The sequence below is a fragment of the Psilocybe cubensis genome, chromosome 13 (assembly GCF_017499595.1).
Source record: "Psilocybe cubensis strain MGC-MH-2018 chromosome 13, whole genome shotgun sequence".
NCBI lineage: Eukaryota > Fungi > Basidiomycota > Agaricomycetes > Agaricales > Agrocybaceae > Psilocybe > Psilocybe cubensis.
Genome location: NC_063011.1, coordinates 1,108,991 through 1,131,632, shown reverse-complemented (window position 1 = coordinate 1,131,632; position 22,642 = coordinate 1,108,991). Strand labels below are relative to the sequence as shown.

The 22,642-nt window shown below is 46.6% G+C and overlaps 6 protein-coding genes across 6 annotated transcripts; 4 read left to right on the top strand and 2 right to left on the bottom strand.

Moving 5' to 3' along the window:
* Nucleotides 1-259: 259 nt before the first annotated feature.
* On the top strand, nt 260-4,872 carry JR316_0013089 (uncharacterized protein; the record flags this gene model as incomplete). The annotated part of the gene is made up of 10 exons (XM_047898702.1): nt 260-520; nt 727-1,113; nt 1,291-1,662; nt 1,786-1,971; nt 2,206-2,790; nt 2,853-2,881; nt 3,045-3,201; nt 3,367-3,568; nt 3,623-3,646; nt 3,713-4,872. 10 exons carry the CDS (start codon nt 260-262, stop codon nt 4,870-4,872), a joined length of 3,363 nt encoding a protein of 1,120 aa, XP_047742250.1.
* A 1,860-nt stretch (nt 4,873-6,732) lies between these two features.
* JR316_0013088 (DNA polymerase alpha-associated DNA helicase A) lies at nt 6,733-10,073 on the bottom strand (the record flags this gene model as incomplete). The annotated part of the gene is made up of 16 exons (XM_047898701.1): nt 6,733-6,849; nt 6,907-6,935; nt 6,999-7,038; nt 7,116-7,254; nt 7,328-7,371; nt 7,427-7,697; nt 7,751-8,157; nt 8,217-8,315; nt 8,381-8,432; nt 8,489-8,631; nt 8,692-8,954; nt 9,014-9,197; nt 9,242-9,296; nt 9,358-9,473; nt 9,533-9,647; nt 9,883-10,073. 16 exons carry the CDS (start codon nt 10,071-10,073, stop codon nt 6,733-6,735), a joined length of 2,265 nt encoding a protein of 754 aa, XP_047742249.1.
* A 306-nt stretch (nt 10,074-10,379) lies between these two features.
* On the top strand, nt 10,380-12,564 carry JR316_0013087 (Peptidase M20 domain-containing protein 2; the record flags this gene model as incomplete). The annotated part of the gene is made up of 15 exons (XM_047898700.1): nt 10,380-10,578; nt 10,643-10,670; nt 10,731-10,866; nt 10,933-10,990; nt 11,049-11,129; nt 11,183-11,255; nt 11,311-11,400; nt 11,452-11,600; nt 11,660-11,684; nt 11,736-11,804; nt 11,857-11,942; nt 11,995-12,077; nt 12,139-12,184; nt 12,295-12,446; nt 12,517-12,564. 15 exons carry the CDS (start codon nt 10,380-10,382, stop codon nt 12,562-12,564), a joined length of 1,323 nt encoding a protein of 440 aa, XP_047742248.1.
* Nucleotides 12,565-14,973: 2,409 nt separating this feature from the next.
* JR316_0013086 (putative transporter) lies at nt 14,974-17,454 on the top strand (the record flags this gene model as incomplete). Its single annotated transcript, XM_047898699.1, has 15 exons — nt 14,974-15,144; nt 15,211-15,226; nt 15,291-15,372; nt 15,431-15,667; nt 15,727-15,754; nt 15,812-15,904; nt 15,958-16,052; nt 16,108-16,352; nt 16,415-16,516; nt 16,571-16,728; nt 16,784-16,863; nt 16,927-17,064; nt 17,206-17,227; nt 17,303-17,362; nt 17,449-17,454. The coding sequence occupies 15 exons, from the start codon at nt 14,974-14,976 to the stop codon at nt 17,452-17,454; spliced, it is 1,533 nt and encodes a 510-aa protein (XP_047742247.1).
* Nucleotides 17,455-18,007: 553 nt separating this feature from the next.
* JR316_0013085 (putative transporter) lies at nt 18,008-20,129 on the top strand (the record flags this gene model as incomplete). The annotated part of the gene is made up of 10 exons (XM_047898698.1): nt 18,008-18,393; nt 18,454-18,690; nt 18,749-18,776; nt 18,842-18,934; nt 18,988-19,082; nt 19,136-19,380; nt 19,444-19,545; nt 19,601-19,758; nt 19,806-19,885; nt 19,946-20,129. The coding sequence occupies 10 exons, from the start codon at nt 18,008-18,010 to the stop codon at nt 20,127-20,129; spliced, it is 1,608 nt and encodes a 535-aa protein (XP_047742246.1).
* Nucleotides 20,130-20,602: 473 nt separating this feature from the next.
* JR316_0013084 (uncharacterized protein) lies at nt 20,603-22,056 on the bottom strand (the record flags this gene model as incomplete). Its single annotated transcript, XM_047898697.1, has 2 exons — nt 20,603-21,912; nt 21,981-22,056. 2 exons carry the CDS (start codon nt 22,054-22,056, stop codon nt 20,603-20,605), a joined length of 1,386 nt encoding a protein of 461 aa, XP_047742245.1.
* Nucleotides 22,057-22,642: the final 586 nt, after the last annotated feature.

Genomic DNA, 22,642 nt, shown 5'->3' with positions numbered 1-22,642 from the left:
GGCTTCTAGTGTCTTTTGTCTGGTGTCTGGTGTCTAGTGTCTCATAACTCGTAACTGGTATCTTGCACCGCGCTCGTATCTCTCTCTTTCTCTCTCTTGTACCATCTACCATCTGCTTGCAGCTTGTATCTTGAACTCGCACTTGCACTTGGATATCTGTTTTGGCTGAATCAAGTACTGCGTCTGGTTCATAACACCCCTGCACTGCCGCACACTGCACGTAACTGAACCGCCAGCTCGCAGCTCGTCCAACACATTCATGTCCACCGCCAACAGCAATACCAATACCCACAGCAAACTCAGAAAACCACCACCCTCCCCTACCTCTCCCACCTCATCTCCCACCGACTCCAAAAACCCTGTCAAAACTAAACCCAGATCTAAAAACCCACTCGCACAAATCCAGTGGCTCTTCAGAAGCAACATCCCGCACAAACGCGCTTCGTATATATCGCTTGATCCGCAGGGGAGGAATTTTTTCGGGATGGGGATGGGGGATATTCTGGGGGTTGTTGTTCATGTGCGTGTGTGTTTTTTGTTGGTTTTTTTTTGGGTTCTGTGATTTACGCTCTGTGCTCTGTATTCTCTCTCTACTCTCTCTCCCTCTTCTCTGCCCTCTCTCTCTCCCTCCTTTCTCTCCTCTCCTCTCCCCTCTCCCTCCTCCCTCTCCCTCCTCTCTAAAACAAAAAAAACCCCATCTAACAAAAAATCCTTTTTCACCTCCAGCCCTCAGAAACGCTCCGCTCCCTCACGGAATCGAGAAAGCTCCTCGCTGAGACGCAGCACAGGCTCGAGGTCGCCGAGTCGCATTCTCATTCTTGCCCTTGTTCTCCCCCGAACTTGCACTCGCATGCGCACTCTTGTTCTTGTCACGGTTCGCCCTCGCCCTCGTACCCGTGCGCGCATTCGCACGAACGGTCGCACTCTTACCCACCCACCCATTCGCGCGCACCCACCCACTCGCACGCGCACGCGCGCGCCCCCGAACGCCCGTCCAGAAACCCCACCTCCGCCACATTCTTCCCACGCAAACGCGAAACCCGCGCCCTCCAAAAAGTGCTCGACGGCGAGCCAGCGTGGACGGTCGTGTTTGGAGCTTCGGGGGTTGGGAAGGTTTGTGTTGTTTCTTTTTTTTTCTGTGTTTTCTTCGTCTTCGTCTTCGTTAATCTCATCATTTTTTTTAAATTTCACCGCACGCTACACACCACACATCTACCTACCTACCTACCCATCTACCCATCTACCGCGAAATGAAAATAACACGAAAATAACATGGCATAACTGTATCAGACGTCGATCATCCGCGCGCTCCTCTCCAACCCCACCCCCAACTCAAACTCAAACTCCAACCAAAATCATAACCCCCATCAAACCAAATACCACACCCTGCACTTCGACCTCCGCATCGCCGCCTTCTCCGATCTGGGAAGTTTGTATACGAGTCTGAGTGTGCAGATGGAGAGGTTTTTTGAAGGGGTTGGGTGTGCTTGTGCTTGGGGTTGGGGTGGGTGTTGTGCTTGTGTTTCGGGTGCTGGTGCTGGTGGCGAGGGTGGGTGTTGCGAAGGGGACAAAGAGAGAGGCAAGGGGAGAGGGAGAGGGAAGGGCAAGGGCAAGGGCAAGGGGGGGTACGAGGTGTTCGAGAGCGAGGCGTGGGTGTTCAAGGTATGTCTTCTGTCTTTTATTTTTGTTTTTTGTTCCTTTCCTTTAATTTGGGATTGTGATTTGTGCATTGTGCGATTGAGGTTGTGCGATTAAAGTAGAATCTTACGTTTTATATCTTTCTAGCATGACAGGTTAAGCGTCGAGCGCCGGATCCTCGAGCATACCACCTCCACCACCTCCAACTCCACCAGCGCCAACAATCACAGCGGCGCCAACGCCAACAATGGTAACGGTAACGGTAACGGTAACCCGCACCTTAAAGCGGGCGTGACGACGAGCGACGTCGCGAGGCTTATGGAGCTTTTCCGGGTACGTACTAATCCACTAATCCATTAATTCGTGTATTGTTTTTTTTTGGAGTTGAAGATGTGATATCCATGCTCATTCCTTTTTATTTTTTGGGGTGTTTTTGGGGGTTGTTTTGAAAAAAATGACGTTATATCCCTTTGATTTTTTTTCTTTTTTTTTTGATTTGCGCTGCGCTGCGTGTTTTATTGACATCTATACTGATATTTATATTGATATTGATATTGATACTGGTAGAGCGCACTGGTGAGGTACTGGGCGTTCCAACCTGACTCCGACTTTGACACCGACTCCGACTCCGACTCCGACTCCGACTTCGACACCGACTTCGATGACGAGGGCCAGGGCCAGGGCGGTAAAGCGCCGAAACAGGGACAGGGACGGGGTCGTAATAATAACAATAACCACAGCCGCTCTGGTACTGGCACTGGCACTGCAAGCAACCCGCATGCGAATGCGAATACGAACAGAAGACAAGCCTCAGCGTCAGCTTCGGGCGACTCGAACAGGACACATGTCAACGTCAACGCCGATATGGATCGGAACAGCGTGAATTCCGGGAACGAAGATAATGAGAAGGGTAAGGCTAAGACGAAGACGAAATCGAGGTGGGGATTTATGCATTGGGGCGCTCGGAAGAGTTCCAAGAACGATGGGTATAGGGATGGAAATGTGAATGAGAAGGGGAAGGGGAGGGAGAGGGAAAAGGTAAATGAGAGGGGGAAAGAGGAGGGTAGAGGGAAGGCGAATGCGAAGGAGGAGGGCAGGGGGAGAGGGAGAGGGAGGGCGAGGGGCAGGGGCAAGTTTGTTAAAAGGATGCCGGTACGTTTTTCTTTTCATTTTGTTGGTTTTTTTTTTTCTGAATTGATGAATTCGATGAATAGGTCATCTTCTTTGACGAAGCGCATAAACTGTACGTTTTGCCTCTTTTTTTCCTTTTTTTTTTTTCATGACGAAGACGCTAAATGTTAATTTATCCATCGCTGAAACACCAAACACCAAAATCAATGCCAATCACCAAAACACCGCCCCCCCCCAAAAAAAAAAAAAAAAAAAAAACCACAACTCACATCCAGCCCCGCGCTAATCCAATCCCCCGAAACACTGAAATGCCTGCTCGACTCTATGCTCGTGCTGACGAAGCAGGACCGGCTGTGCCACGTTATCCACGCGACGAGCGACCCGTTTTATCAGGCGTGGTTGAGGCAGTTTAATGTGATGCAGCATTGTAAAGTCAGTTTTTTTGTGTCTTTTTCTCTCGTGTGCATGATAATCTCATCTTGAGACGCTGACGCTGACTTTTTTTTTTTGTTTCTTTTTCTTTTTCTTCTTCTTCTTCCTCTTCTTCTTTTTCTTTGACTTTAACTTTGACTTTTATTTTTTTTGATGGACCGGCAGATCATAACGATAGGCGACTGCTCCAAAGCGGAAACGCGCCGGTTCTTCCACGAGCGCGTTATCCCGCGTGTGCCGGAGCGCATGCGCGCGGGCCTGGTGTTTGAGGTGTTGTTTGATGCGTTTGGGGGAAAGTTGGCGCATTGGGATGATTATATTACGGATTATGGTGTGTGTTCCCCTCCTTTTTTTGTTGCTAATTGTTGTTGTTGTTGTTGTTGCTGAGCTGATTTTGGATATTTTTTTTCGATTTGGGTAGTTAATTCGAATGGGACGTTGGATAGTAAGTCGAAAATCACACGTTTCATTTTTATCTAAAAGAACAATATTAACTTTAAAAACAAAACAGTCAAACAGAGCTCACACTTCCTCCAAGCACACGCGCTCCTAAATCTACACATCATCCACTCGTCACAGGCATCCAGATCAGGCGGTGGCCCGCCAACCGAAGCAGGCGACGCATCCTCCAGCGCCGCGCGCGGCGCGGGCGGCGCTGCATCGGTAGGAGCGAACGCCAGCACAATCGACACGCTGCATCCCGCGCTCGGCCCGGCGGGATTCAAGATCTACTCGCCGCTGACACACCACGGTATGGGCGCAGGCGCGGCGTCGATGATGAACGGGCCCTTCTTTCTCGGTGGAGATCTCGCTGCGTTCGGGGCTGGGTACGGGTTATCGGCGTCTGCTTACCCGTTCGCGCTAGGCGGCGGGTTCGGTTTCGGTGGTGGTTATGGTTATGGCGGTGGACTTGGAGGTCTCGGAGGTCTGGGAGCGGGGGTAGGGATAGGCGGGGGCGGGCTGGCACCCGAGTTCACGGCGATGGAGCTGTTGAAAGTGATGAGCCGCCTCGCGCGCGCGGACACGCAGTACCTGCCGTACTTCCATCTATGCAGGGAGCTCGGCGTGCGCGCGGTAGATGGGATGGTTAGAGCCCGCGTGTTGGATTTGCGGTGGACGGAGACGGTCACGAGGGAGGGGACCGCTGCGACAGGCGCGGGGGTGGGCGCCGGTGTGGGTGTAGGGATACACGCGGGTGTAGGTGTGGGCGTGGGCGTGGGTGTGGGAATGACGCCTGCGCAGGCTGTTAGAGATAGCGCGCTGGGCTCACAGCATACAGCAGGTGGCCGAGCTGTCGCCGGAAGCTCCAGCGGGACACCAGTCCCACTCGACCTTCTCGGCCCGCCGCCCCCGATCGACGATATCGAGCCCGCCGAGCATGGCGAGGAGCACGCGGGCGTAGGCGTAGGCGTGGACGTGGAAGAGGACGCCGTGCAGGGTGAGGACCATGGCGAACAGGTGGAAGAAGATGAAGAGGAGGAGGAGGAGGAGGAGGAGGATATGATGCAGCACGATGTGTTTGAAGAGGTGATGGAGGTCGTCGGCCCCAAACTGTTGCCTTTGACCCCGATCATGCGCTATGCGATGCGCGACGTTGTGAGGGAGTATGAGGACGACCAGTCCGTGTCCGAGTACGCCTCGCTTTCCGATGGGGATTTTGAGGAGTATTGATGGCCATGGAATTGTTCGGACTTTTTTTTTTCTTTTTTCTTTTCACTTTCGTTTTCGTTTTCGGTTTATGTTTTCGCTTTCGCTTTCGTCTGTTTGCAAGTTGTACATGACATACCCACCTAGGATGTATTTTTATTTAACGGAGAATCTGTACTGTACTATGACTGTCTCATAACATACTTCTGATTCGCTTTATACTTTTATATTATTGCGCGGTGTAAATACAAACTACAACTTTAAAATTCGACAACCTAACACATTGTGGAATCAACACAGACCACGGAACGGGCGCTAAAAATAACAACGTTGATGCGATCACGCGGGCCAAGCCTCGGCCGACAACGGCCAGCGACCTGGCACGCACGGCACGCCACCAAATAAGGGCCAAATACGGGCGCAACAACACTCGCGCCGCCCCTCAAACGAGACGCAGCGAACAACGCGGGGTGCTACGTACCTCCAAAATGGGGCGTACACACCTCGTAGGTGTCACTGTATCAGTGACACGAGAATAAGACCACTGGCCGTAAGCATAACCGCGTGAAATTCAATATCGAGTTAATTAGGACCCGGGAAGCTCCCCTATAAGCATGTCCGCCTGGGATCCCAATTTTTGCCCTCAAATCCGCGAAACCAGACAATGCCCGATAGGGGCTTTCCCGATTAGGAATTTTTTTCAGCCCTGCGGGACGAGCTTGCAAAACCACTCGACGGTTCAACAAGTCATTAATTGATTGCAAAAGAAACATATGGAGTAGATATTTAGGTGTTACAGGCCTCGAGGGGAAGGATTTTGAGGAGGTGGAACCTCCATTACTAGTTATCAGGATAGTGAAGAAATATGTCAGGGTAGCAGAGAAAAGATGTCTTCAAGTTTCACCAATATGCTGTATATAGGAAATGTAACCTTGCTTTAATTTACTACTGTGCGTTTCCGTTGATTTCCATCATCTATCGCTCTTAGATAATAGACACTGGCCAATCATTGCAATCTAAGCGGGATTCCGGCCCCAAATTTGGCCAACAATTAGCTGCATCTGGGAAAAAATGACTGTGGCATGCTGCCTTTGAACAATTACTACAGAAGTTTTTTTAAAATATGGGCCTCAAATCCGCCAAACCGGACTTTGTCTGGCCAAAATTTTGCCTGCGGCGCCCTCAAATCCGTGAGAACTGGACAAAGAAATTGCCATTTTTTGGCCTCAAATCCGCAAAAATCCAGACATGCCTGTACGGGAGCTTCCCGGGTCCTAGTTAATTAAAACATCCTGGGCTAAACTAAACAGCCAGAACCCACCCCTTTGGATCCCGCCCCCGAGCAGGGAGAATAATAGACAAAATAAACCAGAAGAAAGTAACCGTAGAAGCAAGCAACCCCCATTTTGTGAACAGGAGGAAGTTTCGGGCATAGCCCATTTGTCAAAGTAATAAACCAGTCAAACATAGTTTCCGAGCGCATAAGTCATTTGAATAATAAGTGAAATCACCAATTGAGGTCCCGATAGATTGAGTGTCATTGAAAGTTTGATTGATTGTTGACATTGCATATTTTGTTGTTTTGTTGAGGGATTTGCACTATTGAAGTCCATACAGAACAGAGTAAATATTGTTGACATTTGCATACAGTTTGACCTGAACATATCCTTATACAACTCTACCTACTCTGGAAATAAAGAGAGAAAACCATACCCATTGTGTGACTACCCTAAGATGAACAACCTCACCTACCCTAACTAAAATTTGTTGAAGTTAGCGTGAGAAAGTGAGAAAGACCGTGTGACGCACAGTCTCAAAACACTCACCGTACATCAACATATACACATCTGTATTTGAATTTGATCCTTTGTATCTTGATTATAACTATTCCAGTCCTGCGTATTTCACATCCGCATTAGCTTCTAACCACGCCAACCACTTTTTCAGGTAGCTGCCACCATGTATAACCGTCGACGAATCGCCAACTATGCACTGTGTTATCTATGCGTAAGACTGATATCCCAGATCTAGAGTAGAAGTGTAGGAAGGATGTCTTACAAGGTGACGCTTTGCCCGTGTCATCGCAACTAAGTAAACCAATTTAAATAAAATAATTTTGGTGATATGAGGATATGCAAGCAATATCTTACCATTCAACCTCCGTTTTTCCTTCAAGAATCCAACCTCCCTCTGCGCGAGTCGTCACCGTTAGCATATATCCATGAGCAATAGAGTTGGCTATGAAATGAAAGAAAAAGAATGCCCACCGTATCGTTGCTTCTCACTAGCGAAATGATAACAGCCTCCTTCTCTCGTCCCTGCATGCCGTCAACGCTGCCTATCTCCAGTGTAGGTCCGTATTTGGGTCGCAGAAGGGATGTTAGGAGTGTAACTTGCGCCTGATATCTGGTTTTTTTTATTATAATTTCTGCGGTCAGCGCTGTGCTTCTATTGACCCATTTGTGACTAATCCACGTACGGAGTGATAACAGCAATTTGACTCGGCAGCAGTCCAACGTCCACCTTGAAACAAAAGCATTTAGAAAAAGCCCCAAACGAATAGTATACGGACACGCACAAGGTTCTGTACCCAATTGGCAACGATCGTGCCCTCATTCTCGTTGCACCGGCTTCCCTCATCTCCATCGCCGTCCAACCGCTCAAAGTACTCACACCCAGCCGTGTCAAAGAACACTACAGGGCTCTCAAGAAACTCTTTAGCGTCTTCGTCGGATTTAGCCTCCGTGTTGGGCAAATCGCGCAGCAGGTGGGATGCGACTGATGAATGCGACTTGAGTTTCGCTCCGTATAGGGTTTTAGATGGGAAGTCGCAGATTTGTTCGTGCATGCTAGAAGGAAGAGTACCGCAATTAGCGGAGAGATATTGAACGTTAATAAGAACACTTGCCGATACTGCACCTCCAGCATGCGCTTGATTCCAGCACCGTACATTGCTTCTAGTCGATCAAACAAGGTTGTCTCGAGGCTTTGTGGAGGGACTAGCTTGAAGGACCCTTTATTCTTCAATGAGACAGAAGCCACGGCTTTTGCAATTTGTTCATCTGATTCACTGCTTGTTGAGGAGCCGGCGTCGGAGACGTTATCGTCTGCGGCAGGAGGTCCTTTGGCTACTTTGGTGCCGGTGCCTTTCGCCTTGACATCCTTTTTTGCAGCTTTCGAAGGAAGAACTTTCGCAACCGTTTTCTTCTTCTTTTTCTCATTGTCGAGAGACAGAACAGTAGGCGGTAGCTGCATCGGATCACCCGCCAGAATCAATTTCTTAGCTTTGAAAATTGGAATCCAGCAAACCTAAAAAAAACTTGCAGTTAGGTACCATGTAGTAAATTACTATACGGCTCATGACGTACGGCTTCGATTGCCTGTGTCGCCTCGTCGATGATGACAACGTCAAACTCCTCGTTGTTGAGCTGCCTGCCTCCAGCTGAGTGGCACGTTGCTAGTACCACCTAGAAATTGCAACGCGTATGTAAACAGTCTCGTTGAAGAAGCGGATATTTGATTTGCAATTTACCTGTGACTCTTTGAGAACGGTCTTTACAACCCCTCCTTCGCGTTGTCGATACCTGTTAAAGGAGATGAAAAAAAGGGAGAATAGATCAAATCCACGGAGAGATCTTACTCTTTTCGAAGAGCTTTGACTTCTTCCCATAGCTTTTTGCGCTCTGCGCCTCGGGGACCCTTGCCTTTTACCCCTTTACCTTTCCCGGATAATATCCCTAACGTAGTTTCTAATTCATCTTTGACATCCCTTGCAAGTGCAGCCTGGAGTCAAGGTCAATCTAATGGGATATGTTGAGCTTTCAAACCAGGAAACAGACGTACTTGATCGGTCCGAGTAGCTTTCACTTCCAGAGTGGATTCTAGAACGCCTTCGTGGGCCATTACGCGTGCTGGGTGGCCGATCCTTGTTACTTTGAGTTTTTGAGATTTGTCTGTGATTGGTAGTGCCAACAGTCGTTCTAGGATGTTGTCTACCGAGAGATTGGAGGCGCCGCATACGAGGACACGTTTTGGTTTTGGGTTGACGGGTGTTTGAGCCGTTAGTTGTCGGATTACTTCGATGAGTGTATGTGTCTTCCCTGTGCCTGTATATCGTAAATATGTTAAGCCAACGCTAGTTAGCATAAACGATGAGATAGTGTACCTGGAGGCCCGTGGATACAAGCGACTTCTGGTGATTCCAAGCAGAACCTGACTGCCGTTTTCTGGCTGTCGTTCAAGCTTTCATCGTAAAACTGGATGGGACCCAGAGGCTCCTTGGATGGAGCTTTCATTCCGAGAAGGACTTGTATCATGCTGGTCAATTCCCCGGCAGGTTTGCCCTCTCCCTAGATAGATTAAGTGGGTCGATCATATACCCGTCTGTCGAAACGCAACTGACTGAGGGAAAGAGTATCTTTTCCAGCTGATTGATTGCCTTGTCCATCCTATACGACGCCATTGGTCAGTTTTCCTAGCGTTCGTAATGGTTGGTGCGTGGTGAATCACCTGTCGTAGGTAACACTGTTGGCTAATTTCAAAACTCGGCATCGTTCAGGTAGGTCGAGGTCTTCAGAGCTGCCCTCTGTAGAGTCTACTGCAATCACGATACGGGTATCAGACACCTTACGCGGTATCCATCAGTGTCTGAAAAGGATAACGCGAGAGCGCTGCACCGCCGTACCTTGTAGACCACTCCTTCGGCTTGAGATCCTTTGACGTCTGTGGTAGAGGCCTTTGGTTTCTTGGCCGACGCGTTTGCAGTTACGTTGGCTTCAATACGTGCGAGATCCCCGGGCCTTCTCGTCGAAGAGCATATCAGAAACCATCCTCCGTACTAGTAAAAGAACGTATTGGCTTACCTGAACGTATGTGGAGGGAACAGAGGACTGGTGTGGTACGCGGTCGGTCGTTCAAGTTCCACTAGCCTTCCTTCGAAGAACGTCAACACATCCGAAACACACCAACACAAAAACGACCAGCAAGAACGTCGAACGAGAGAGAACAAGAGAAACGAGAAAATTGTAAACGCACGTTTTGCCTCCCAGCCCGATGTTCATCCCGACTATCCCGAGTCCTCCTAGCGCCAGTCCCTTTTGCTCGAGGAGCTTGGGTCCGCAATTCGATAATAGCAGTGAGCTTCGTTCGATCTCTGCATCGCGTTCTTTGGAGAGCAGGACGCGTTGTTGGGAGATAAAGGCTTTGAGATCGCTTTCGCTGGCCATTATCAGTGCTGGTGATGTCGTTGCAAGTCAAGTGACGCACTGGCATTGCACGGCGATCATCATCTACGCGTCTTTCACACGTCTGGCTACCAAGCTCACTTGACTCTTGAATGACTTATTCTAGTGCAGTTATTGGTCAGAAGACCCGCAGGAGGTCAGATATCGTTGTTATCTATAAAAGTATGTTGTCATATCCCGATTCCCATTGTGAATTCACACTGAGATTCGCTTACAAGTGAACCTATAAACTCTTCTTCTCGCTCGTTATTTGAAATTCTCGTCGACTGTACATACACTGCGTCTGCGATGTGCCAACACCATTCTGACTCGGACTCTGCGCCCCCGAAATCCAGTGGGAGAGTATGGCATCCCGACGATAATACGAAAGGTGCTCCTGTCAGGCCGAATTCGAGTCCCATCTATCGCCCCGACATATTAGAAACGATCGAAGCGAAGATCGCAGAGATGGACAAAGAGCTTCGAGAGCTGAGCCTGGATATTCACGGTATGTCAGCCTCTTCACTCTTCACCTCACACTGTAATACTGATAAAAACTTGATTCATTGAAGCCCACCCCGAGCTTGGATACGAGGAATAGTACGCTATGGGTATCACCTTCACCTTGTGCTCTTCTACTGACGCAACACTTTCAACCAGCCATGCACACGATGTGTACACGGCGTTCATGGAGAAACATGGGTTCGAAGTGACGAAACAGTTCCACCTCCCAACAGCCTGGAAGGCGACATTTTCCCATGGAACAGGGGGCAGAGTCATCGGGGTGAACTCTGAGGTGTGCATGTGTTTAAATCCACCATATAATTTCTCGTCCCCCTTTTTTGACGCGGTGCTACGTTAGATGGACGCTCTCAAAGGCATTGGACATGCTTGTGGACACAATTTGATCGGCATGTCAGGCGAGTTGTGAGAATGCGTTGGGACTGGTTTTTGAAAAATGCTTATCTGGCCCACTAGGAGTCGCTGTGGCATGTGCAATCAAAGCTGCTCTGGAGAAACACGATCTATCTGGTAAAGTGGTTCTATTAGGCACACCAGGTACGTACATCGTAAATCAACTTGGCTGTCTTTATACTGAATCTGTGCTGTAGCGGAAGAGGGTGGATCAGGGAAGGTTGTTCTTTTGGAAAAGGGCGCATATGAAGGCATGGATGCGTGTTTAATGTATGCCGTCAACCTTACGTCTCAACAGGATAGTCTGATATACGACCATTTTCAGGTGTCACCCTGCTCCGGGGCCTGTAGGATCCGTCAGTCTCACAAGTTGTTTGGCTCTGCAAAGGATCACCGTAGAATACAAGGGACACACGTATGCGATATTCCGGTTTCTGAGTGCTTGGAGTTTGACATTTTTATATAGAGCACACGCAGCGTTATCCCCTTGGGAAGGAAAGAATGCTCTGGACGCTGCGGTATTAGGCTACAACAACATCTCTGCCCTCCGCCAGCAACTCAGACCAACACACCGTGTTCATGGTATATTCGAGGGCAAAGATTGGGCGCCTAACAGTGAGTCTCGTTGATCAATCATCTATTCTGGCACTCATTTCCTTACTCTATATATCCAGTCATCCCCGACTATGCCAAATTCATGTATTTACCTATCTTTAGCCTTTTGTAGGTCCATTTTTGACTGAACTACAGCTGCTACGTACGCGCTCCCACTCGCGCCGAAATGCAAGCGACAGTCAAACGAGTCACACCTTGTTTCCAGTACGTTGAAAAAATCGTGCATTTACGCAGAAAGGAGCTTACCTGTGCATAGTGCTGCTGCACTCGCCACTGGGTGCGAAGTTACTGTTACGCTCCAGGAAGGGTCAACGTTCGACCTCCGACAAAATGCTGCCTTGGGTAGGCTATCCTTTCAAGCCTTTAGGCCTTTAACTTGATAACTTGTATCCAGGTGGAGAGGTTGCGAATATTGTTCTGAACAAGTATGGTGCCATTGACTACGAATGGGGTATCAAAAGTGCTTCGACAGACTTTGTGAGTTATAGTTCATCTTTTTTTTTCAAATAAAATTCTCAACATCCTGATCTAATGTTAGGGAAATGTAACCTATGGTTTGTATTCAATGATGCTCAGTTTTCTCAGTATCTCATTAGCTTGACCACAATTTGCAGCACTCCCCGCTCTCCATCCAGGTTTTGGTCAGTCGTTCCGTTACTTAACTAACAGATGCATGTCCTCATGGCTCTCTTAGCAATCCCCACCATCGTAGACGGTGGAAATCACACACCTGGCTTTACCAAATCTGCCGCCACCATCGAAGCTCATAATGCATGTCTTGATGTTTCCAAGGCTCTGGCGGCGACTGGCGTCCGCGTCTTGATCGATGACGACTTCTTTTCCAAGGTATGTGTGATCCTTTGCACTGGGTTGGTCTTGAAATTGCTGGCCACTCACATTCTGTTCTCGTCATCAGGTTCAGGCTACTTTTAAGGAAGATGAAAAGGAACGCGGTCCATTGTAAAAAATATGAACTCAAACTGAAATCTGTATAGTCACGGTAATACTATACCGTTGTAAATGGTTAATCAATGAACCCTGCGAGCAAGAGCAAGATCTGTATGCTGGTTGGCTTCCGCTGATTTGTCTATGAGAAGATTACATTTTTTTCTCTGTCATCCTTTGATTGGTTGTTTCCCTCGATAGTTGGCCGAAATTACTGACAGAAATCTGCTTCTAGGGAGAGCGCCCCGACTACTTTCGTAATAAACTCTCGGATCGGGCTCAAGTCGGGCTTACCTTTGTTCAATGGTTAAAACTGGTTTTCTGGTTTCCTTCATAGTCTTCTTTTTACAGCATTGAACTATTCTTCGCTTCGTATAATGATGTCATTGGTTACTTAGCCCACCAACACAAACTTCGCTATTCGGATCTGAAATAGGGACAGGCTTACGGTTCGCGCTAGAAGAGCGGTACACGATTAGTGGAACGCTAGACCCGCTTTCCGTTACCGAGGCATGAGATACGTATAAAAGACAAAAATTTTCAACTGCTGCAACTCAGCCCTCTGCCAACTACAGTACCTGAGCTCAGCGTCGACCAGCTATCAAGTTTTCTTACAAATTGGGAACCGTTTTCGCTCTCCTTAGCGTCGCTTTTGCGCCATTGGTGTCGGCCTCCAGGATCCCGATGGAGGCTCGTCAAGTGGGCTCATGCTTCAAGTGCTGGAAGACCATGGACAACGCCGAGTTCGGTACATTCGCATTGGCCGAGTCTGATTACACTCCCACTGAGGGAAGCACCATTGACGGAGAGGGCACAATAGGCTGCTAGTGAGTAACCAAAGCCACCAATCCAATCCAGTGGATTGTTCGTTGACCATTGCCTACTTTCATCTCGTAAATAATTAGCTACGTTCTTGCCTCGGATTCGAACAGGCAAACCTTCTGTTCTTACGATTCCTTGGTGAGTGTTCAATAGAGGTGTGGTGTCGAGGTAATATATCAAACTCACTGGCAACGCTTCCAGACCGGAGAACTTGTCACAGACGTTGATAAGGTCTGCTATGAATTCGCTCGTTTCCCTCAGGATCCGGAAAAATGCCACGACGGCCGAATCACCCAAACAGCTGAGCAAGCCTAATATGTGAGTGTGCATGATTAGCCTCGACATGCACGATAGCTAAACAATTTACTGTAGCTTTTTGCTGAGTTTATGGGAAATTTGGAACGGTGTGGATAGTTTAGAAATTCTCATTCAATTAGCTCTCGCTGGAAATGAGAAGGAGTTGTTACTCATTGCATATTTTTATGATAATGTCAACAGAATTTTCATGGAGTGAGTGCGCGTCTGCTCGACTACTGTCGTAATAGACCTGTCAATCGGCCATCTTCAGCTTGGATGTAATATGTGGTTTTCTCGGAAGACAAGGTTGTCTTACCATATTTTGCATCGTATGATACCATAAATTTAAGGTGATGGCACAATACACTGCTAGAAAGTGGACATGATCTATGATAACTGATTTCCATGGGTTGTTTGTTCGGGTAGGCATCACGGTAGAAGTTGGAATTGGCATGATGATAAACTTCTCAGGTAGCCAGTGAAGCTGGTTTCGGACTGCCAATCTCATAGTGGTCATTTTTCTTGCTTGGCCACGAAGGAGCCCTAGGTTCGGGCGTTTGGGCTGATCGAAATTCGGCGTCGAAAACTAAAGATATCTAGATTAGAAGTCATTCCGAGTAGGGCGCCAGCAGAAGTCTGCACAGAATCATGCGAAACGAGAGCACTGAGCAATTGGATGATGCACTGAGGCTCAAAGCGCTCACGCGCCACCATGCCTCACTTTTGCTTTGGCTTTGTTAGTCCGGAAGTTTCCGCTTGTCTTCTGTTGCCACCACCACTACGATTGGACTTCATGTGAAGTCTTGACGGCCAAAAGTAAAGATGCGTCGCTCAATGAAACAATGGTGCCACGAAGATATACTCGTCAGTCTCCGACTTTTATTGCAAGGTCATTAGTACTCACTCTAGCGACGCCTCGATCAGGGAGTCCTGGCAGCTTGAAACCTTGAATGAACCACTGGAGGTGAAGGTGCTCCAAATGCACCACAACTTGAATGCCCCGAGAAATGGCCGACCTCTCTCACTGTTCTAACGCTTCAATTAGTCTCACTATCCAAAGCTTAATTAGTGAACCGGGTGCGAGCCTCAATGCAGAACCTTAGCAAGGATATAGCGTGATTTTCATGAAAGGAAACACCCGCTTTTGCCTTGAAACATTTTTGTGTTTTGCATCACTCTGTCAGGCGGGGGCCAGATCTTCGTTTCTTGATGTTAAGGTATGGTCACTGCCAATGCCCTCAGTTTGTTTAAAAACCCACACAGAACTATCGATATTGTCCCTCTTCAAAGCTGTCTACTATTTTCAACGATGGAAAACGTCAACCGTGAACCGGAGCAGCGAAATTCGCTATCTGGAAGCTCCAAACCTGGAAAGGTGGACTTAGAACATTTCGACGACAAAGAAGTGAAACGGGCAGTCTTTAAGATGGACCTAACAATTCTCCCAGTCATGACTATAATCCAGCTATTTGCGTTATTGGTTTGTTATATCTACTCTTATCTGCTTCTTTTTCTGACATTTCACCCATTTCCGTTCTATTCTAAGGACCGCTTCAATCTTGGTGAGTAGATCTTGGTAAATGGACACGTATGACGCCCAAAGCAAACATGTTATGTCATTTCTAGGAAATGCACGAGTAGCGGGCTTACAGAAAGACCTTGAAATAACAGATCATCAATACCAAATTGCTGTTATGGTTGCATTAGTGTGCGTCCAGGTGACTGTTGATTATGTCATTGTATAGTCCAACCCACTGGCGCTGTAGACCATATATTCTCAGTCAATTGCCTGCAAATCTTCTTCTGCAAAGAGTGGGATCACACATACTCATTCCGATGCTTGTCATGATAAGGGGTGTCATTGTTGTTGCTGAAGCATTTTTGACTTCTTTCCGAGGCCTATTTTCTGCCCAATTTTTTCTGGGGCTGTTCGATGGACCGCTTTTTCCTGGCATTCTTCTCTACTTGTCTGGGTGCTATACTCGGGAAGAACTATCCTTCCGGTAATGACTTATCTCGGATATTATCTGCTTGTCTCGAGGCTAAAGGACGGGAGTTGCAGTATTGCTTTGTTCTTCTCGGGTGCATCGGTAGGCAAACTATAATTTAAAGTGATTATCGCACTAATCCACTTCCCTCTTTCTCAGCTTTCTGGCGCCTTTTCGGGCCTCCTAGCAGGTGCTATTGCAACCATGGATGGAGTAGGAAATAAACCTTCCTGGGCCTGGATCTTTATCTTAGTATGTCATAAATCATAGCCCACACTACGGTCGTAAACATCATGACGGGGCAGGAGGGGCTTGTTACCGTCCTCGTCGGACTGGCAGCGTTTTTCCTTATTCCTGCAACACCTCAAGAATCCAAGTTTCTATCATCTCGACAGAAAAAGTAAGTTGCATTAACGTTCATTTATCCTGGATTATATAACAATTTCGGGGCACAGAATTGTTGTTCAGCGACTACAACGGGATCGACCAGTAGCAAATTTGTTACATGGATTTAACATTAAAGATGTTCTTTCCGTTGTAGTGTCGCCTCATGTTCTTATCTCATGTGCTATAACCTTCTTTTTAGGCGTGAACTCCTCTGGTTTGGCCTATTTTCTGCCCTCTATGGTCAACCAGCTCGGGTTCAGCCCAAATGAAACACAACTTCTCAGCGTTGGGCCATTTGCTGCTGCATTTGCAAGTAAAAATATCCCTTACTTTGTCTGACCGTAAAAGTTTACTCAAGGTTCTCATTTAATCCAGTCACTTTGATCACAGCATATCTATCTGATAGGTTCAATGCTAGGGCAGCAGTTATTGTTGGAATAGAGCTGCTTTCTGTTGTTGGATATTCATTTTTTCTTGGTGCGATATACGGGTCATTTGCTCTCTAATGTTGAAGTTCATTTTTCCAACAAGCATCCTCTGGAATATACGCTTCATATGCTGCGTTATATTTGATAACTCCTGGCGCTTATGCCATGGTACCAATCATATCTGCGTGGTTTGCGAACAACACCGAACCGCACTATCGACGAGCTACTAGTATTGCTTTTGGGATTATATTGAGCAATTCTGTAAGTGTTCATACATGTCGATGATGGTTTAAGCAAAGTTTTAATCAGGTAATAGGGAGCTGTACTTAGCACATGGAATTATCCTACAAAAGATGGCCCCAAATTCCGCAAAACAACAATCATGAATTTGACGTTGTGGGTGTTCCTTTGTTTTTGTCCGAATTTGGATATATTCAGTGTCTGATTATCGTCATCCAGCTCACTCGTAATGATAGTTTTGACGATCCTCAACGCAATACTGCTTAGTCGATCGAATAGGAAAAAGAAGGCAAGGAAATCAAAGATTCTTTCCCCTTATGCTTCACAAGACGAACCCGATGGTGGTCCGCGAGCTTGGTATGCACTCGGTGATCGTCATCCGGATTTTCGCTATGTTATTTGACGAACTCGAGAACCATTTAGTTACGTAAAATCTCTTTCTCGGTATTTCGCTCTATATTGGGTTTTATTATGATGATATTTTATACTATTTAACAGTAGAGATATCTCCAGCCTCTGGGTATGCTAATTTATTGTTTTATTCTAGTGGTTCTATGGATGGTTGAGTGTGAAATAGAGAAGCTGCCCTTTTCAGGCGATGTCCAACTTCCCCAACCACTTGGATGTTCTCATCTTGGCCATCACTTGGTATTTGGTAAGTTGAAGTGAGGTAAGAGTATCGCCACAAATGTTCCTGTCATCCGCTTCTTATTGATATCTATTTAGAATTACTCTGTTCAGGTATAATATTCCACGCTCGTTCTGTGCTCCCAGTTCTTCGAGGCACTTTAAAGGACAGGTGACAAACTGCGCTTCGAATCAACGGTACACCTCGAGGCTAAAGAAATTATTGCCACTCTTTTCGCCACCTGTGCCTGGAAATTGGCAGCTGCCATTCGGAAATCACTTTTTGTGGAGCTCGGGCTGTCGGTTAGACGTCGAATTTGTGTTAAATTCGAGATCGAGGACAAAGTACGACTTCCAACATTGTAATTTTCCCTCCGATCGATCATATCTGAATGAAATACACATATGGGACTCCAGGATCAGCACAAATGGTCAACGATAAGGCAACCGTGTACTTCTCATATTTTTCCGACGCTGAATCAAGACTGAATGGAGGATTCTTGTTCCTTTCTTGTTTCATATATCTTTATGTCACTCGGATAGGAGAGGCCCGTGTTTCTACAGGTCAATGAACCTGACCAACAGGCTCTTGATTTGTATAAATCATCACCCAGAAGTATCTTCAATTCCCCCGTTGAATCGCGTTCTGTCACCACTCTAGACGCACACTGCTATGACAAAACCTGGTCATCAACTGGATGCAAATGATTCTTTATCTAGCAGATCAAGCCCTGAGAAGGCAGAAGTACTGGACCATGTCGACGAGAACGAGGTGAAGAGAGCGGTCCTCAAAATGGATCTAACAATCCTTCCGATTATGACAATGCTTTATCTACTTTCGTTCTTGGTCTGTCCTCATTCTCCTGTGCCAGAATATACTCTAACCCTGCATTTCAGGACCGCTCGAATATCGGTAAATATTGTGTGGTTGAGAATTGACTTCAAAGTTGAATGTTCACACCGCCTCCGACGTGTAGGTAATGCACGAGTAGCCGGCCTGCAAAAGGGTTTGCACATGACAGACCATCAATACCAAATCGCTGTTACCATTACTTATGTGTGCGTACAACCTTTTGACACTGATTCTGAAGGATCAAGCTAATCTACCTACACTTACAGTCCGTATGTACTCAGCGAAATTCCAGCAAATCTCATTTTGCGGAAAGTTGGACCTAATTTGTTGATGCCGACAATTCTCACCTTTTGGGGAATCATTGTTCTTGCTCAAGGTTTTGTCACGTCGTTCCGCGGGCTAATCGCCACGCGGGCCTTCTTGGGTTTGGCAGAGGGGCCAATGCTTCCTGGAATAGTTCTATATCTCTCTGGATTTTACACTCGTGAAGAACTTTCCTTACGGTACCTCCTCATCTACAATCTAGGAATTCCTGTGACTAACAGATGACTCCAACTCTAGCATTGCCCTATTTTTTTCAGCGGCATCGGTACGTCTGGAAAAAGAATACCTGAATTGGATTGATACTCACTCCGTCCTCGCTTCTTTCTTCAGTTGTCCGGAGCTTTCTCTGGTCTACTTGCAGCTGCCATTGTAAACATGCACGGAGTAGGAAATAAACCTGCTTGGGCATGGATATTTATTTTGGTGAGCTTTTTCAAACCACTCAGCCTTTCTATAAGTGTACGACAATTCATCAGGAAGGGATCTTCACAATCATTGTTGGACTTGCGGTGTTTTTCCTTATTCCCGCAACGCCGAAGGATTCGAGGTTTTTGTCAGATCGACAGAAAAAGTAAGGCAATTAAACATTCCAATTGCTGATTCTCATAAAAAAATTGCTCATAGGTTAGTTGCTGAGCGACTAAATCGCGATCGACCAGCCATTCAATCGTTAGATACCTTTAGCATTAAGCAAGTTCTATCCGTCCTTGTCTCTCCGCATGTCTTCATTGCAGCTATTACAAACTTTATGGGAGGTGTAAACCTCTTTGGTCTTGCTCTATTTTTGCCATCTATTGTCAACCAGCTTGGATTCAGCCCAAACCACACACAACTCCTTAGTGTTGGACCATTTGCTGTGGGGTTTGCCGGTGAGTTCCTTAAACTTTTTAATCCTACCTTTCACCACCACTGAATGATGATAATTTCGTCAGTTACTTTGGTTACAGCTTATTTATCCGACAAATACAAGGCTAGAGCAGCAAGCATCATAGGGATACTTCTGCTTTCCGTTGCTGGATACTCGCTTTCTTTAGGTGAGCCCCAATTTTGTAATGCTATCTAGTGCATCTAAGTTGGTAAACCCGAAAGCATCACCTGGAAAGCATGCGTCTTATGCGGCTCTTTACCTGATGGTTCCGGGTGCATATGCAATCGTACCAATCATATCTGCATGGTTTGCAAACAATACGGAACCTCACTATAGACGAGCTACGAGTATAGCTTTGGGCCTAGGACTTGGAAACTGTGTAAGTTGCTACCTGCTGATTGGAAAGGCTTTCTAACAACACACCAGGGAGGTATATTGAGTACTTGGAGTTACCCTTCAAATGAAGGTCCAAAGTACCGCAAAACCACAATTATGAACCTCGTGTTGTGAGTCTTTATGTAAATTTGAAGCTCGGATGTTTTTATATTCATTTTTCTGTGATTTAGCTCGCTCGTGATGATGGTTTTGACAATGATCAACGCATTGCTGCTTATTCGACTAAATAGGCAGAAGAAGGAAAGAAGGTCTGATATACTTGCCCCATATGCTTCACAATGCGAACCGGATGGTGGATTGAGGGCATGGAATGCACTGGGGGATCGTCACCCGGATTTTAAATACGTTATTTGACGACTCAGTTTCAAGATAATTTGAGTATTACGCCTACAAGAAACCTGGTCATTTAGTTACAGAATATATAACCTACATGAGACTACGGCTAGAAAAAATGATATTGAGTGCCGAATCACCTCATCATTGTGGTTAGGTTATTGACCGCATTGCATCACAGGCGCACTTGACGCGATATGCGCCCACTTGATACTCACATGGAGTTCTTTAGTCCGAGTGTCGACAGATGGAAAATATCAGGGCTTTGTTCAAAGACTTGGCTCAATCATATGCCTTCAAATGAGTAGTGTCGATCGACTGGAATTTGACTAGTCCTGGCAAAGGCGGTGTATATATTGTAGATTAGAAGGAACCTGGAAGGAACACAAACACAAATAGTGACTATGTAGACTAATAGCAGTGATCAATGGATAGCAGTAAATCAACAGACACAAAGCAATTTGGAAAAGCATTTTACAAATTCATAAGTCTGCTTATAAGGAAACTCGGTGGAAAACAGTATGTACCATTTGCGCCCACTCTCGGGCGCTTGTGGTAGAATCATCAATCACAACCTTCCACATCTTCTGGCTGTCTTCAGTTGTCAAAGTTGCTGCATCCGCTGACCGGTGAAGAGCGACTGATCGTCTGAATTTGAGCCAGACCATTTTCATATCACCGACAAGGATGCGATCAAATAACATCTTCGATATTGTCCCATCCGGAAGGTCTTTCACTACTGTTTCGTTGACAGAAAACATCTCCAGACGCGGACAAAGGAGGTAGGCGTTTCGCGGGGACCGCGTGAGGTACCACATGATTCTGTGCGTGAAAGGTTGAGGATTCTGCGATGGATCCCCGTGGACTTTTAGAATTCGAAGAGATGGGGACATTGCGAGTATGTCATGTAACTGTGGCCCGTTGATTTTGACATTTTCCAGTTCTAGTGCTTCTAGGGTGCATTTTGAACGCTTGAGAAAAGTCATAAATGAATAGTGATCGCTGTCCCAGTTGCTGTGGTTTGACATCTTCAAATGACGAAGCTTTGGTGCCCTGATAGCCTCAAATAAGGACCCAAATAACACTTCCTTTGACGATTTGTAATCGTCGACGTTCACCATCAGCTCCAGCTTTTCTAGTAGATGACACCGGATTGGGATCAAAACACCTGTGGACGCAGTGACGTTCCCAAAAAGACATTCAGATAGATTGCGACCGCGGTGCAGAATCTCTATGCACTCAAAAATGCTGAGCTTGTTGCGAAGCTGCAGTGCCACGATATTGTCCAGAGGAAGGTAGTGTCGAGGGTTGATAATCATCGAGCCTGCAGACTCTCGACTCTTTGTCAACAGTTCAAATGCTGTCAGCGACGACGAATTCATCCAGCAGCGCGAGATCATGTGGCTTGCAGCAGGTAGATCAAAAGATGGAGGACCCACAAGAACGACGTGTTCCAGCGAGTTGGCTTTCAGGTACATTCGTCCGATGAAACATTCCCGCGGCAGGTAAGGAGCCCAAAATTTAACAGACCTCCACCGCGGTAGCTCTTCCAGGAATATATTAAAATAGCTCCTGAGCTCGCATCTCCAATCTTCAGGTGACATGATCATATCCGTCTGCTCCAGGAGGTTGATATGTATTAAATTTCCAGGATGTTGCCGGAAGAGCTCTTTAATTTGTGTTGGACTAGGAGACGCTGTATGTGTCCAGTTGTTCCATCGAATATCAATCAAAATGGTACCGTCTGCCATTAATTGACCAGATGATGGTATCTTCTGTTCAACCAACCTGCGTGCTATTGGTCCTAGATGAGTAACGATCGTTCAAATCAGCAACTATCATCGTCGTAAAAAAATGCTTAAAATGACATACTATTTGGTAATGTTGTTGAACTTTCAAGGCCAATCGGGATGGTTGAGGGTGATGATGTGCATGAACCAGTTTGCATGATTGGTGGGGGATTAAATTGTACGGAATCTGTCCTTTCGGCCTGTAATATATAGTCGTGCAAAACAAGGACCAGATGATCCAAGCGAAGCTGGACTGCAGCTGTCGCTCAGGCAACCTGACCAAGATTCAGAGTTGGAGCATAGTGTGACTGTGAACATCATTCTAAAACATCACAAGTTGTCTTTGTATTTTGTTGCCGCTGTGATAGATAGAAGTTCATTTCCCTGGTGCCACATAGGCATATCAGCTATCCAGTCACTGTGTGGGTACAATGTGACAACCATTAAAAATCCCATGGATGCATGAATTGCTCGTCGTCCGTATGTTGTCCATATGATTTAGTTCTTCAATTCGTTAAACGTTATTGACAGTTTGGGCAGCAAAGCCTGTGAACGTGGAGAATCGACCTGCCAGGGTTCGAAGAGCGCTCAAAGTCAATTTCACTTCGGCATATTCTTTGCTGGTATGAGTAGAGGGAAACAGTACTATAGCGCAAGTTTAGAAGAGTGAGGTAGGTTAGCGTAGCACAGCAGGATGATCAGTATATTTGGCCGATAAGGCCGACCCGAAGGTTTATGTAATCA